The sequence below is a fragment of the Dendrobium catenatum genome, unplaced genomic scaffold (assembly GCF_001605985.2).
Source record: "Dendrobium catenatum unplaced genomic scaffold, ASM160598v2 fragScaff_scaffold_1093, whole genome shotgun sequence".
NCBI lineage: Eukaryota > Viridiplantae > Streptophyta > Magnoliopsida > Asparagales > Orchidaceae > Dendrobium > Dendrobium catenatum.
In genome coordinates, this window is record NW_021319555.1 from 98,725 (window position 1) to 114,659 (window position 15,935).

The 15,935-nt window shown below is 36.2% G+C and overlaps 1 protein-coding gene across 3 annotated transcripts; it reads right to left on the reverse strand.

Annotated features, from left to right (window-relative positions):
- Positions 1 to 11,002: 11,002 nt before the first annotated feature.
- On the reverse strand, positions 11,003 to 12,460 carry LOC110106433 (protein GRAVITROPIC IN THE LIGHT 1-like). Of its 3 annotated transcripts, none has more exons than XR_003702003.1 (2): positions 12,184 to 12,460; positions 11,003 to 11,079 (listed from the first exon to the last, which is right to left on the reverse strand). XR_003702003.1 is itself a non-coding variant. In XM_028698500.1 (2 exons), exon 1 carries the CDS (start codon positions 12,124 to 12,126, stop codon positions 11,308 to 11,310), a length of 819 nt encoding a protein of 272 aa, XP_028554333.1. In that variant the 5' UTR covers positions 12,127 to 12,176; the 3' UTR covers positions 11,003 to 11,088; positions 11,301 to 11,307. The 3 variants fall into 3 exon arrangements, 1 of the variants encoding a protein (XP_028554333.1); XR_003702002.1 differs by having other exon boundaries at positions 11,003 to 11,088; XM_028698500.1 differs by lacking the exon at positions 12,184 to 12,460 and adding an exon at positions 11,301 to 12,176 and having other exon boundaries at positions 11,003 to 11,088.
- Between the last annotated feature and the right edge of the window lie 3,475 nt (positions 12,461 to 15,935).

The window sequence follows — 15,935 nt, forward strand, 5'->3', positions numbered from 1 at the left end:
GTCGGTTTGCCTCCTGATATAGACATTGAATTTTGTATTGATGTATTTCATGGTACAACTCAAAATTTTAAAGCTCCATATAGAATGACACTTAAGAGGCTTCAGGAGTTGAAAGTTCAGCTTCAAGAGTTATTTAATAGTGGATTTGTTCATCTTAGTGTGTCTCCGTGGGGGAGTACTTATTCTGTTTGTGAAGAAAAAGGATGGTTTGAAGCATATATGTATTTACTACAATTAGTTGAACAAAAGTCACTATCAAGAATAAATATCCTCTATCATGGATCAATGATCTATTTGATTAGCTTGTTCGATCTTCTATATTTTTTAAGATTGGTTTGCATTCTGGATACTATCAGGTGAAGGTGACACAGGTTGATATGATAAAGATAGATTTTAGTACGAGGTATAGACACTATGTGTTTTTGGTTATGCCATTTAAGATGATTGCTACTCCAACTATCTTTATGGATCTAATGAATAATGTGTTCAGAGAATTTTTAATCGATGATATTTATGTATATTCTACTTCTGATGAAGATCATATCAAGTATTTAAGAATTATTTTGGAGACATTAAGGCATCATCAATTATATGCCAAAAGTTTTAAATGTGATTTCTAGATGAGGAGTATTTCTTTTCTAGGAAACATCGTGAGTAGTGCTATTATTTTTATAGATCCTTAAAAAGTTCATGTAGTCACTGATTGATCGAGCCTATTATTATGTTTGAGGTATGCAGTTTCTTAGGCATGGTTGGATATTATAATAAATTTGTAGAAGAATGTTCTGCATAAGCACTTATAATATTAACAATCTTATCATCAACAACAATCTTTAAAGCTATAATTCTATCTCCAATCCTATTAATTTTTATAACATTATCATTTAAACTCTTATCTATAATAACACCTACACCATTTATAGTACGACTCCTACCCGAATACCAAAGTTTAAATCCTAAACTATCAATTTCCTTAGCCTTTTTTTAAATCCGAATACCAAATTTTTTTTTGCTATATTTTTCTAAGATTGAAGTAGGGGCATGATGTTATCTGGTTCTTTTTTTTAAGTAAGGTTCCATCTTGTTAACTTTATTGAAAGTATACAGGGCAAGTGAAGCACAAAATCTAATTAATTTATCTTTGGCTTCTAATTATGGCTTAATTAATTACTAAGCTTTGTAGAATTGACTAAGTTCCAACGACGAATTTAGTATGCAGATTGGAGAATATTGATTTAAATCTCAACTAATATTGCTAAAAAAATAAATTTTATAAGTAAAAATATTTGTGATTGTCCAACATATTCTCAACATATGATGAAAAATATGTGAAAATATATCAAACTTTATCTTCTACTATGATATGTTTTCTTTCTCTTTGAAGTTACATATTCATCTCTCATATTTCAAGGATAGAGAATGTTTAAGAGCTAAAATTAGAGATTAAATATGATATACTTTCAAATATTAGAATAGTAGTTATTCAATTTCAAGCGGAATCTCATCCAAGCATCATTCACAATTGACACATCAGAGAAGTTGGATGTTGTCGCCGCTATTGATCCACACATATAGCATGAAATACATACCCACAATCTGGTAAAAGCCTCAATGAATTATCCTTATATCTCTCATCATCAGTTGTCAAGGTATATTGAGTAGCAATTGGTTGAGGCCATATGTGGATCCTGACACATGGCTTTGGCAAATTTAGGCCAGGTCCAGAGTGTGAAAAATGAACTTTTATTACGTCCGGTGTAAGGACGTAGAGGAACGTCCGGTTGGAGGTAAAATCCCGCCAAAAAACTCGATATTTGCTTGGTACAACTATGTATTATTTGATATTAACGAGGAATACCGCTCTTTGAAGACCAATACCGAGTTATATCGAGATGTACCGAGAAATACCGAGTTGTACCGAGTTTTTCTAGGAAAAACTTGGTACAACTTTTGTATAACTCGATATTTCTCGGTTTAGCTCGGTATAACTCGGTATTGGGTCTTCAAATGATGGTATTCCTCGTTAATGATGGTATTTGCTTGATACAACACGTTTTTTGGCGGGATTTGGCCTCCGACCGGACGTTCCTCTACGTCCGGTCGGAGGACGTAATAATTGTTCGTGAAAAATTATTAGGTCCGAACATCAGACCTAGAAATAGGTCTGCATATCCAATTAAAATTTAACACGTGGTCTACACTTTGATTGTGCTTTTTTACTGCATTTTGATTGTGCTTTTAATACGTTTTTACTATGCTTTTCGAATGCGCTTTAACTATGCTTTGATTTTTTTTTTTTGCTACGCTTTACCTGTACTTCACATGTGCTTTACCTACGCTTTTAATGTGCTTGGTTTAAAATTATACGGACACATTTAATTTATAAAATATCCACGTGTAAATATTTTATTAGAGTCCGGACATATCTCTACGTCTGGTGTCCAACCCTAATAATTTTCCCTATAATGTTGCATCATATTAAATCATAATTTATCTACTGCTATGATTTACTTTCTTTCTCTTTGTAGTTACATATTAATGTCTCATATTTCAAGGGATTGAGAAAGTTTAAGAGTTAAAATTAGAGATTAAAACTTCGATTGGGACGAATTTTTTCTTGCTTTTTAAAATGAATTTTTACTCAAATTCCATGTTAAGAATCAATACTAAAAAAATATTATTTTTGTACTAAAACTCTATTTTAAGAAGCAATTATCCTAAAACTCTATTTTAAGAAGAAATAAAAAATCATCCCAAACAAAGCCTAAAATTAAACAGTAACGGTTATTAGTATAGTTTATCTATCATAAACATTAGCATTGACAATAAACTTTCTTTCTTAATACTTGACAAAATAGGAAGTAATTAGAATTATTTATTGTCATATAATATTTGTAGTAAAAAATTTATCATATTTACTCATGTAATATATCTTCATTATTGAGTATATTCTATTTTCTTACACTTCCATTATTATTTTTTTCATTTGCCTTTATATAGGCATATTTGTATTAGTACAAAATCATTCAAACAAAAATATAACTTTATAGAATTTCTAGTACCGCAAGAAATAAGGATAATTTTGGTGGAAGAAATTGATCTAGTAGAACTACAGAATTTTTAATACCGACGATCGACACATTAGATAAGTTGGATTTTGCCAAAATCAGGTATCCCACACATGGCATACGGCATGAAATAAATGTCCGCAGTCCGGTAAAAGCCTCATTTATTTATTTTTTTCAAAAATTTCCCTTTATAGATGTTGGTAGGCGAGACTTGAGAGGTTGATGATTTCTTAAAATATATCGATAGACTTTGTTAGAAAAATAAGCAACATGATGTGTTTTTACCGTCTGCTCTCTACAAGTAAGCTGTTTATCAAAACTCAAGAACAAATTGAAGTGCAAACTTGATACCAGCAGCCAAAGAAGGAGCTTAGGCTTCCAAGGTTTGTGCTTGATCCAGTTAAAGGCATAGGCGTGGCACCATTCATCACCAACGACCGACGCATCGGACAAGTTGGAGGTTATCGCAACCATGGATCCACACACATGGCATGAAATAAATGTCCACAATCCGGTAAAAGCCTTAATGTCTTATCCTCCCCTTCCTCATCATCATAGTCGACAAGGCATATCGAGCATTACATGATTGGAGTTGAATGAATGATTACTCTAGCTGGTATGAAAATGCTGTAATAAAATAGTTAATAATTAATGAAAAACAATTATATTAGAAATAATTAAATGGAAGGCTTCAAAAGGGTTACGTTAATACTTTATTTTTTTACTAAAATTTCATTTTAAAAAGCAATAAAAAAAGTCATCCCACACGAAGCCAAATAAAGCCGAAATAAACAATTTACGTTAAAAGGCTGTAATGGAAATTCATTGGTCTTCAAAGTAGATTATATATCAACGTCAAGCAGGTTTAGGTTGATTTGATGCTTCCAGTTCCTTGCACCATCTTCCATGCCTTTTTTACTGCAGTTAAAGAGTAAGAAATGATACGAGGCTGAAAAGCTGAAAGGAGCTTTCAGATCCAAATTAAAATGCTATATATAACATTTGGATGATTCATATTCCGGTATACATGTAGAATTCAGATAAATAAAATTATGACGTAATATTTGCAAATATTCCAAAGTAAAAAATTACAGCTTGAACTAAATTAATTGAATGTATTAGATATACTTTTGTTGGCTAAATGCATGCTATTAATCATTGTTATCTTTTTTTTCATATAAAATGAGAAATTTGTTGATAAAAAGGCAGAATATGAGGTGTAGGAGGGAAAATTATCAAAATATCCCCCCACCTACTTTAGTAATTTGCCCCACTAGTGTAGACGAACCTGCAAGAAGGAGAATCAGAGGAAAAACAAGAAACGAAACAAGGAAACCTGTTTCTGTATTGATAATAAAATCAAGAAGATGCCTCCCTACAGGGTTCCGTTGAGTATATGCTACTTCCTTTCAGCTATACTTATAAAAGCTAAACAAGTAAAAGGTATAAAAAGTATTAAGATACTAAATATAGAAATAAGATAGTGGAGCTTCAACACTATAAAAGAATTGGTGTGTATTGAAGGTAAGTTGCTCTTCCATAAGACGCTAAGCAATGATGCTCCGCATCAGACGCCCCCACTGTGAAAAAGTTCTGGATCAGTTGAATCAATGTGAGTGGTGTTGTCATCAGGGGGTATGTAAGTATAGAGATGATTCACATTAAATGTGTGAGAGGTATTAAACTCAGCTGGTAGATCAACAACATAAGCATTGTCATTGATTTTTTTAGTAATTGGAAAAGGACCCCATTTCCTTTTGCTTAACTTGGAGTAGTTGTCGGTAGGTAGGCACTCCTTGCGCATTCGAACAAGAAGTAATTCACCCAGTTTGAATAGATTCTCCCGTCGGTGTTTGTCTGCTGCTGCTTTGTATTGTTCATTGGACTGCAATAGTTTTGCTCTAATATCTGATAATAACTCCGTATAATGGTCGGCTAGTTGGGATGCAGCTTTGCTTTTGCATTTTGGGAGCACTGCAACATCAAGCACAGTGTTTGGCATTTTAGTGTAGACAATACTAAAAGGGCACATAACGATTGAATGATTTGGCATCGAGTTGAAAGCGAATTCCGCCTACTCGAGAATGTCATCCCAGCTCTTCGGGTGGTCTTGAACTAGGCAACGGAGTAGATTACCAAGTATTCGGTTGATTACTTCCGTTTGCCCGTCGGTTTGAGGGTAATAGGATGAGCTCAATTGAATTTGAGTCTGTAAGCGTTTCCAAAGTTCCCTCCAGAAATGGCTAATGAATTTGACATCACAATTCGAAGTAAGGCTTCTAGGAATGCCATGCAAACGAACAACTTCTTTAAAAAAAAGTTTTGCGATATTGAGAGCATCGAACGTTTTCTTGCAGGCAACAAAATATGCCAATTTAGAAAATTGATGCACAACTACCATTATAGAATCATTACCACGTTGCGTCCGAGGTAATCCCAATATAAAATCCAAGCTTAAATCCTCCCAGATCGTTTCCGGAACAGGTAATGGCTGAAACAATCCATTGTTTTGTCCTGTTCGTTTGTACATTTTACAAATGGAGCATCTTTCCACAAATTTGGTGACATCTCTTCTTAGATGGGGCCAATAAAACCTCTGTTGTAGCTGGTTAATAGTGTTATCTCTGCCAAGGTGGCCTACCAGTCCTCCTGCATGAGATTCTTTGATAATATGTTGCCTCCAGGAAGAGTTAGGAATGCAAAGGAGATTTCCTTTAAATAAGTAGCCATGCCTAATAGAGTAGTCAGCCAGTGGTTCTTAGTTTAAGCACTTAGTCCAATAGTCTTGGAAGTATTTATCCTCATGGTATAAATCCTGTAGACATTCTAGTCCAGAGAATTCAGTTTGCAATTGAGTAATGCGAGTAGCCCGGTGACTCAAGGCGTCGGCAACACGATTCTGTATGCCACTTATGTTTTAACACAAAAGTGAATTTCTGTAAAATTATGATCCAGCGAGCATGCATTCTATTTATGTTCTTTTGTGTATTGATATATTGGAGAGCTTTGCGATCACTATAAAGAACAAAATCCTGATGTAACAAATAATGCTCCCATTGTTTTAATGCTCTAATAACTGTATAAAGTTCTTGCTCATATACAATCCACCTCTACCTGGATGGGCACAATTTCTCGCTAAAAAATTCCATAGGTTTGGTATCTTGAGACAAGACGGCACCGATCCCCACGGTTGAGGCATCTGTATCCACTGTAAACGGTTTATCAAAGTCTGATAAAGCCAAAACGGGAGCTGTGGATAATGCAACCTTGATAGCTTCAAAACTCTTTTGCTGCTAAACGGACCAGGTGAATTTGGCTAATTTTAATATATCTGAGATGGGAGCCATAATGATACTAAAACTTTTAATGAAACGTCTATAAAAATTAGCCAGTCCGTGAAAACAACGAATGTCAAACAGAGATTTGGGCGTCAGCCATTCAACTATAGCATCTACCTTTTTTGGATCCACACTAACTCCAGCAGCTGAGATAATATACCCGAGGAACGAGACTTGCTTTGTTGCAAATACACATTTGTGAGTGTTCAGGAAAAGCTTGTTCTGTCTCAATGTTTCAAATAGATTTGCTAGGTGTTGTAGGTGCTCATCCTCGGTGGTGTTATACACTAGTATGTCATCGAAATACACAACACAACACTCATTGAGAAATGGTTTTAACACTTCATTCAACAGTCGCATGAAAGTTATTGGCGCATTGCATAATCCAAACGGCATGACTTTCCACTCATGCAATCCATGACAAGTCTTGAAAACCATCTTCCAATCGTCTCCGGGACGTGTCCTTATTTGGTGATATCCACTACACAGGTCTAATTTAGAAAAGATATTAGCTCCGGCAAGCTTGTCCAGCATGCCCTCCATCCGCGGCATAGGAAATCGAAATTTTACTGTAATTTTATTTATGGACCTGCTATCCATACACATTCTCCAGCTACCATCTTTTTTGGGCATAAATAATACTGGTACGGCGCAAGGGCTCAAACTTGGTTGGATTAGTTGCTTTTCCATGAGTCCATCTATAATTTGTTGCAATATCTTATGTTCATTGGGGCTCATCTTGTAATGAGCTAAATTATGAAGTGAAGCTCCCGATGTTAGCTCAATTTGATGCTGGATAGTTCGCATTGGGGGTAGCTCGGCTGGAAAGTCTGCTGGGCAAACATCTTCATATTGCTTGAGTAATGAGCTAATTTCATTTGGCAAGCAATCCACTTCTGCTACAGAACTTGATTCTTGTATAAGTAATGCCATAATGCAAGATGACTCTCACCAAGCATTGAGTAATGTTGTTCCAGAAACAGCAAACAGAGCTGTTTTCGAATTTGGTGAGGCTAGCTCCCGGTCCGGCGAGCAGGGTAGCAACCTTAGCCTTTTTCCTTTCCAATCAAAGGAGTATGTATTAGTTCGGCCATTATAAATAGCTCCCACATCGAACTGCCAAGGTCTTCCTAAGATTAAGTGACAAACATCCATCTCTACTACATCACACAGTATTTCACTTGCATAATGTCGCCAAATTAAAAATGTTACTCTGCACATGTCCATCACTGAGATCTTCATTCCGCATTTTACCCAACTTATCTTGTATGGATTCGAATTTCTTGTTGTCTTTAGCTGCAAAGCTTGAACCACAGCACGGTAGATAATGTTTTCTGTGCACCCACTGTTGATTAGCAAATCAAAAACCTTGCCGAGAATGGTGCATTTTGTTTTAAACAAGGCATTTTGTTGGGAATGAGTTGGCTGCCGCGGAGCTATCAACAGTTTTTATAAAACACATTAGAGGCTCTCCCTCATCTCCTCCAACGTCCTCTAATTCATCTTCTTGGCCACCAATAGTTGCATCAGCTTCTTCTTCGGCTTCGGCATCCACCATTTGTAATTGAGGACGGGTCGGACATTCATTGGATTTATGTCCATACTGGAAACATCTAAAGCATTTAATATTAGAAGGCTTGGCATAGGAATTTTCCTTCTGTGGTAGCTTGCCCTTCGGATACATCTTTTGTTCATTTACCCTTTGGCCAGCAATAGTGGGCTGACTTGCTGAAGCCTGAAGGTAGCGTGGTCAACTGTTTGGAAGAGTTGGCCATAGCTTGAGATGGCTGCTTGTTGTTTTCAGTGGAAATCTCAAATCCACGCCGGCTCGATTTGCTGTGTTGATAACGATTAGTTGCATTTCAGCTTTAAGAGCATAATTAACTGCTTGCGAGATTGACCAGATCGCATTTAGTTCTAGCTTATCTTGGATTGCAACTTTCAAGACCCGAATGTATCTTGCTACAATTTTATTAGCTGATTCATTCAAATTATTCCTAGCACTGAGCCTATAAAACTCCTCTGTGCAGTCATTCACGGTCCTCAAGCCCTGAGAGCAGTGTTGATATTGCACATATAATATTTGCTCGTAATCAATTGGCAAAAAATGGCCCCGTAACAATTGCTTCATTCTAAACCAACTCCGAACTACTCCCTTGCCTTCTCGCCTCCGGGACGGGATAACTTGCTGCCACCACGCACTAGCGCCGCCCTTTAGCCTGCACGCCACATACTTTACCTGTTTTTTTGGATCAATCTCCATGTACACAAAAAAGGTTTCAACAGCCCTCTCTCAATCCAAATAATCTTCAATATGAAGTTTTCAATCAAAGAACAATATATCTAATTTGACTCGAAAGTCACTGTGAGGTCGATCTCGCTCGGTCGGACGTCGCCTGCGAATTACTCCCATCTCATTATCCGAATCCGACACTTCCAGAGTATTGAATCGATCCAGCTCTCCTTCGGAATCCGATGTGTCTTGAATCAGTTGTTCGCACTCTCTGTCTGCTCAGAACCTACGTCTCACTGTCGCAGCCGGTATGGTTGCCGGTAGCACTGTCCGGGCGGTTTGGTTCCTATCCAGACGGGCGTTAATCTGTCGTAGCTCACGCCACATCTCACCGAAAAAATGGTTGAAATCTGCCAAGAGAGCTTCGATTTGTCTCTCCAAACTGGCGTGCTCCGCTTATAGGGCTTCAAGGTTGTGTTCTTCACCGATGCCCACCCGTTTGCTTCCCTCCACCATCTTGGGTTGTAGCTCTGATACCAATTTATGGTGTAGACGAACCTGCAAGAAGGAGAAACATAGGAAAAACAAGATACGAAACCAGAAAACGTATTTTTGTATTGATAAGAAAACCAAGAAGATGCCTCTCTACAGGGTTCCGTTGAGTATATGCTACTTCCTTTCAGCTATACTTATAAAAGCTAAACAAGTAAAAGGTATAAAAAGTATTAAGATATTAAATATAACAGTAAGATAGTGGAGCTTCAACACTATAAAAGAATTGGTGCGTATTGAAGGTAAGTTGCTCTTCTAGAAGACGCTAAGCAACAATGCTGTACATCACCCACACATCTCATATTCTTCCCTTTTTCCCTAGCCGATCCTATTCATGCGTGAATTCCTGAATCGCAAGCAACTCTCCCCTCCTGGCTCCCAACTTTCCCCTCCCGGCTCCCTCTTCCTTGTCAAACAACTATCCTTGAAGATTGAAGCCACGAAGGTGAAAAATCAACGAGCGAGCATAGTCTTCATTCATGTTCATTCCTGAGCGAGTATACCAACGAGTTCGCCATACTCCAAAAACATAAGTGAATCGATCATGCCCGGCATAGACGATTTTGATTGGGTGTACGCGTAAAGCAATACCTCACGCTAATAACAAGACAAAAGAAAGCTCCCAACTTATTTCCCTGCTCCATGACAACCCATTGATCGGTGCCCTAGAACTTCACTCATGCTTGATCGAAGGATGCATATAAGCCAAAAGAATACCCTAATCACCCAATAAACGGAGAACTACTAATTCCATCCTGCATCACATACATAGCCATTGACAAACGCTCGAATTATAGAAGAAAAGATATGAATTATCAGCATAAATCATGTCATGACAATCGTCAAGGTACAATCGATTTATTCTAATTATCATTTTCTATTTTTAAGGCCTAAGATTAAATAAGGGGCGGACCCATGCTTTCCCAAGTGGCCCAATTTCAAAAAAAAAAAAGAAATTCTCTTTATGATTAGGATAAAGAGCTACGGAGAGAGACGTCTTTTAATCACATTGTTTAGGGAATTGTTAGGTGTTAATCACAATTAAAATGAGATATTAGTCTTAAATGGGAATATAGATTCGGACCAACAACTACCATTAGTGCCTATGTGCAGTTAATTAATCAATTAGTTGGCAGCCGCTGCTATATGTTCTTATATCTGTTTTGGAACATAGACATTAAACCGAATTGACTGGAAGCTATTATGCCTCACTTCTCAGTTTTTAACAGTAAATTTGTAGAAGCTCACTTTTTTTTTCTGTAAAACTACTAAACTATCCTTCTTAGGGTTTTAATTTGAGAAGCAAATAGGGAAAAATGGTTTGCAGTTCTTTCCGAGGAGAAGGAAAGATGTCTAAATTTGTGGAAGAAGAACATAAAAGCTTGCAAATAACTACTAAAAATTTACTAACAAACTACTAAAAACTTCAAACAAACATAATGGCATAAGATAGAATAACCGTAACAAAAAAAAGGAAAGAAAACTAAATATTATTTCCTTTGAGGAACGAAAAAGCTGAAAACTCACCTCCCGTCCAAAGAAGAAACCCTGGATGACCGGATCAGTTTGATTTGTTCGGAGAGCGAGTAGCTGCAGGCTGCTGAAATCAGAAAAAAGTGTCTGAAATCAGCGAAAATTTGTGCAAGTCATTAAAAAAAATGGATTAAACATTTAAACGGAAAGAAAACACCGAAAAGCGGAGAGATAGAAAAATGTTAGCATACCTGAGATTGTCGCCGACCCGTCGCAAGCCGCTGAAGGTGAAGGGTAGGCTTTCGGCGATCCAACGAGATTAGAAGAAAGCTTTTAGTCTGAACTGCTGAATCCTTGCGCGTGAAACCCTTCCGACTTCTGCCCTTCGCCCCTTTGGCTTCAGCGAGTCCGCGACCTAAGCTAACTAGGAAAGCCGCGTGAAGAACAAGGGTATTAAGGGGCTGTTTGTTTGTCTCGAAAAGAAATACAGCGCAAAATAAATACAATGTAAAATAATTGTAATGTATTTTGAATAAATGTAGATTTTTCTTGCTTGATTAGGCATATTCAGAATAAAGTAAATCGCCAAGTGGGGCCCGCAAGTACATCAACCTACTTGGGCCCACAATCCCCTACCGAGACATCATGACCATCCACTTGGCTTCATCGTCTGTCGATGTACACTAGATAGACCCTGCTCTGTATCACCAAACCCCGGCAACACCGTAAAACCCACCTCCGGCCGACAATCAACGCCACCCTGCTCCGCCTCCTCCTCCGCCACGCTCTCCATATACAAGTCCGAGAACCGGCTCCCCCTCCTCGCCTGAAAAATGACTCCTTTATCCTCTTCCTTAAAAGAAAAGAACAAGCAGTGAAGAAGCCAACCCCGCCTTGCCATCTCGGCAAATCGCTCAAAGAAATCCGTCTCCGGCGATACCCGGACGGAGCTCACAAGCTTCCGTTGCTCGATATTGCCAAAGAACGAAGCTTCCATCTTCGGATGCACCAGCCCCAAATACTTCCCCCTAAAAAACTTCCCAAACTGGGATCTTCTCTCAAAACACTTCTTTTGCTTGAAGAATTTGAGCTCTGTGAACTCCGCAAAGAAGCTATGGCGGTCGCGCACCGGACCGCCTAAACCGAAATCTTGGCGCTGGAAATTGGAGAACATTATTCGCGAGACATAAGATTGGAATGCGAAGATGTTGTGATTGCTATTTCGTTGGCGTCGGAGATAAGTCTGGATTACGCCGGCGGCGGCAGAGAGATCCCATCCGGCGGATTTCATTTCACGGACCATGATTTTGACGAATGAACGGATGGATTTAACAGTGGAGCGGAGTAGGGTGAGGAAGTGAGCGGGGTTGAGGCCGGAGAGGTGCAGGTCGTCCAGAGCGGCAAGGGTCCGGCCAGGGTAATAATCCTCTTTCCCTATCTTCCTCGTTATATAACCAGACATTGAATACGGAGAGAGAGAGAGAGAGAGAGAGAGAGAGAGAGAGAGAGAAGATCTTACAGTCGGTCGGACAGTTCGGAGTAGGAATGGAGACGCTCGTGCAATCTTCCACCTCCTGCAAAGCAATGAAGCCGAACAGCAACGCCAAGGATTTCTTCCGATGAATTATATTGAGGGGTTTCTAATTCGCACAAATAGGTCCCTTAATACACCCCTGCAATCAAACGGCCCCTAAGTGAATAGTCCTTTTCTTATTAATATAAACGAAGCAGGTTTAAATCCTGATTAAGTAAAAGAAGCTTAGTTAATGAATTTTTTTTTTTTTTTTTTTGGACATTTAGGCCAATTAAGACAAACTCACACACACCACGCATACATAAAGACTCAAATCCAGGACCTCTTAGTTGAAGCATAAGCTCACAACCAAAATAAATTTTTTTATCAAAAGGAATGCTAATGTTTTTAAAAAATATATATTTTTCAATGATTATGAAAGCTCACAAAATAACTACTTTATTTTTTTTTATCATAATATATTTTCTTTTTTTAAAATTTAGAATAATTTTTCAAACCTTTTCGTCTTTCATTTCATACGCTCTCTTTTTCTCTCTATGAATGAAATAGCTTTTTTACTTAAAAAATATTTATACTAAAATATCATTTTAAAAAATAGTAATAAATTAAAACTTTTAATTTCAAAAAATTATTTTCGAAAATAGTAAAAAAAGCAAGCTTTTATGTTTTCTACTAATTTTAATATTATATTCGCTTAATCTATAGGCCTCTCTCTCTCTCTCGACTTCTCTCTGTCAATATATATTTATTTGTAGGATAATTAAATTTTCTTTTTTTAATAGTATATATTTGATGGAGATTTAATTTTAAAAAATAAATTGATACATATCAGCAAGCAGTAAATTATACTAATTCTAAATTTTCAATTAAAATTTATGAATAATTTTATCAAAAAATATTTTTAAAAGAAAAAGAAAGTTCATGTATAGTAGGGCTACAAATGAACCGAGCGTTCGACGAGCTGCTCGTGACTCGGCTCGATAATGGCTCGTTCTTATTTGTTTGATAATGTAAACAAATGAGTTTGAACACACTTGATAAATACTCGATAACTAAATGAACGAGCTTGAACAACAAGTTCTTCGGTTCAAATATGTTCACGAAGAGTATCGCTTAGAACTCGATTAGAGCTCAACTAAGAAGCTCGAGTAGAGCTCAATTAGAGTTAAAAAAAATAATATTTAGCCTACTAATTTTATAATTTATTTTTAATAATTTAACATTTTAAGATTTATCAGTTTTTTTTTTTTATTTTTACTAATCTAAGTAATTAGAAATATTCTATTAAATCTTTTATTAAAATTTCCTCTCCATTATATCTTTTATTTTATTATATCTTTTATTCTCCTGCCTCAATTCTCGCCATCTCTCTCTCTCTCTCTCTCTCTCTATTTCACAATTCTTAAAGGCCAAATTTTGAGAAGGAGCAGGTTTCTTTCCCCATTTAGCGGAAGCAGCGTGTTTGGAAAACAATTTGAAAACAAGCCAATACGCCTTAGTATTCGGCGCATACATCGAATACGCACTTATGAATGGCGCATTCAAAGAATGCGCACAACCTTTCGGCGCATTCTTTGAATGCGGCGATTGCTTAAGCGCATTCTGTGGATTGCGCTGAATGATTCAGCGTATTGCGTGAATCCACTTCTGCCGTCCGTTTAACATGCTATTCCCAGTGTTCAGGTCGATTTGTCAATATGATTGGGCAAAGTTTTCAGCAAAGTTTTCCCACTATTCAGCTCGATTTCTCAAATGCTTTTCCCAATATTTAATATATTAGTTTTTTTAAAATATTTTATGAATGAATCAAAAGTAATAATCATATATCTAAAAAAATATAGTAATATCTAGTTATATCCTAATTGAAATATTTAATGAAATATTAGTTTGATTATATATTAAAATGTTTAAAGTTAAATTAGATTTAAATTATTTATAATTTATTAACCTGAGAAATAATAAAGGTGGACGGAGAGAGAGTTTATTTTTTATTTAATAATTTTTAAGAAATTAAAGTTTAAATATTGTGTTTTTGGATAAATAACATCACTTGAAATACCTTATTTTCAATGAAATAAAAAATTAGAGTAAATTAGGGTAATATTTATGTGAGCAAATTAGAATAAATAAGTTTTAAATTATATAAATTAAAATTTCTTATAAATAAAATATCGATTGAGGTGATCGTGGACAATACAACAACCAATATAACCCATTGTTTTCTCTACCGAAGATGGCATCCTGTAGCAGAATAGTGCGAGAAGCATTTAACACAAGTTCATGTTAATACATACGATAATGATCGAAAGCAACATCGAAAAAATTAGTATTACATGTGGCTCAGTACTATGCGCATACGTGCTTGCAGCTGGGTTAAAGTTGGACAGCGTAAGAATTTTTCTGTGAACTGCTTTTGGATGATTTGCCAATCTTTGTTATTTAAAAACTCTTTCTGTTTTTTACCATCTATAATATTCAGCTCTTGATATTTTTCTGATAGAAATGCATCTTGATTAGTATGCCAACTTTTGTAAATAATACAATGTTGCACACCAGCTATTGGATTCTCAATATTGACCACGATAGAACCATCTTTTGTTCGTGTGATTTCACCAATTCTTGTTCTAAGAATACTAATTATATGTGCAAAATGACCATTATGATCCCTAAATCTTTGTCGCATAAATTTCCAACCCATATCAGTAATTGTTTCTCCATCCACATACATTGGATAACGAGTTTTGATAACTTCATAATATACGTCCCATAAATTATCATCCTCATACCAAGATCATTCATGTAAACAACATCGAAAAATTTCATTCGCTCTTATTTTCTCCTCCAAGAATTCATCCATGGGATATGACATAGAGTTTGTCAATCGAATTGTATCATCATAGATCAACTTCTTTCTTGGAATAATATGTATGAAATCCCTTGATGGTGAGCGCTTGATTGATGAGGTCCTTGATGATGATGACATGATATATGCTGAATATTTAGAAAATACAATTTGAGTATTCATTAGAAATTTAATATCAAATAATTTTTTTTTTAAAGAATGATTTGAAGAGCAAGAGTCCAATTAATAAAATAAATTATAAGTTGAGTACCAACAATAAACATAGATATTAAGTATCAACATAACAAGAAGAAGTACATTTTAAAAAATGCTTAACACTATAAAGTACATTTTCAAGGCACGGTAATAGGAGTAGTGCTGAACATATTATTTTGATTTTTCTGAAGGTACTACTTCATATTATTTAATAGATATCGTAGATGAGTTTGCAGCTGTGTTTGTGTAGGACAACACTTGAAGTCGATCTGAAATTGTTGTTGTATTTGCTGCCAATCTTCTCCATTAAGAAATTCCTTTGCTTTAGCATGTTTAGAAGTTTGCATTAATTATTTATAAGAATCTAATATGTGCTTATCATGGAGAGGCTTCCAGTCATAGTATAAAATATAATTGTCTATATCCATCATAGACCTTCCCAAACCGGGTTCAATGTCACCGTTTTTAGCACGACAAAGTTCTAGAATTCGACCTTTTAGGAAATCTTTTGCCATAATGTGCCTCTTAAAAATGGGGAAGCCTTCATGTATATATTTCCAATCCAACTCTCGACGTGCATGGTTATCTCTATATTCCTTCTCTTTCATCGTATCTTCGTGTAAGTGCCACAGTAAGAAATCTTCATCTTCATCCCAAGTATGGATAATACACATGAATA

Excerpts from the sequence above, each read along its gene's own strand:
- LOC110106433 (XM_028698500.1), bottom strand. The coding sequence starts at position 12,126 with ATGTCTGGTTATATAACGAGGAAGATAGGGAAAGAGGATTATTACCCT.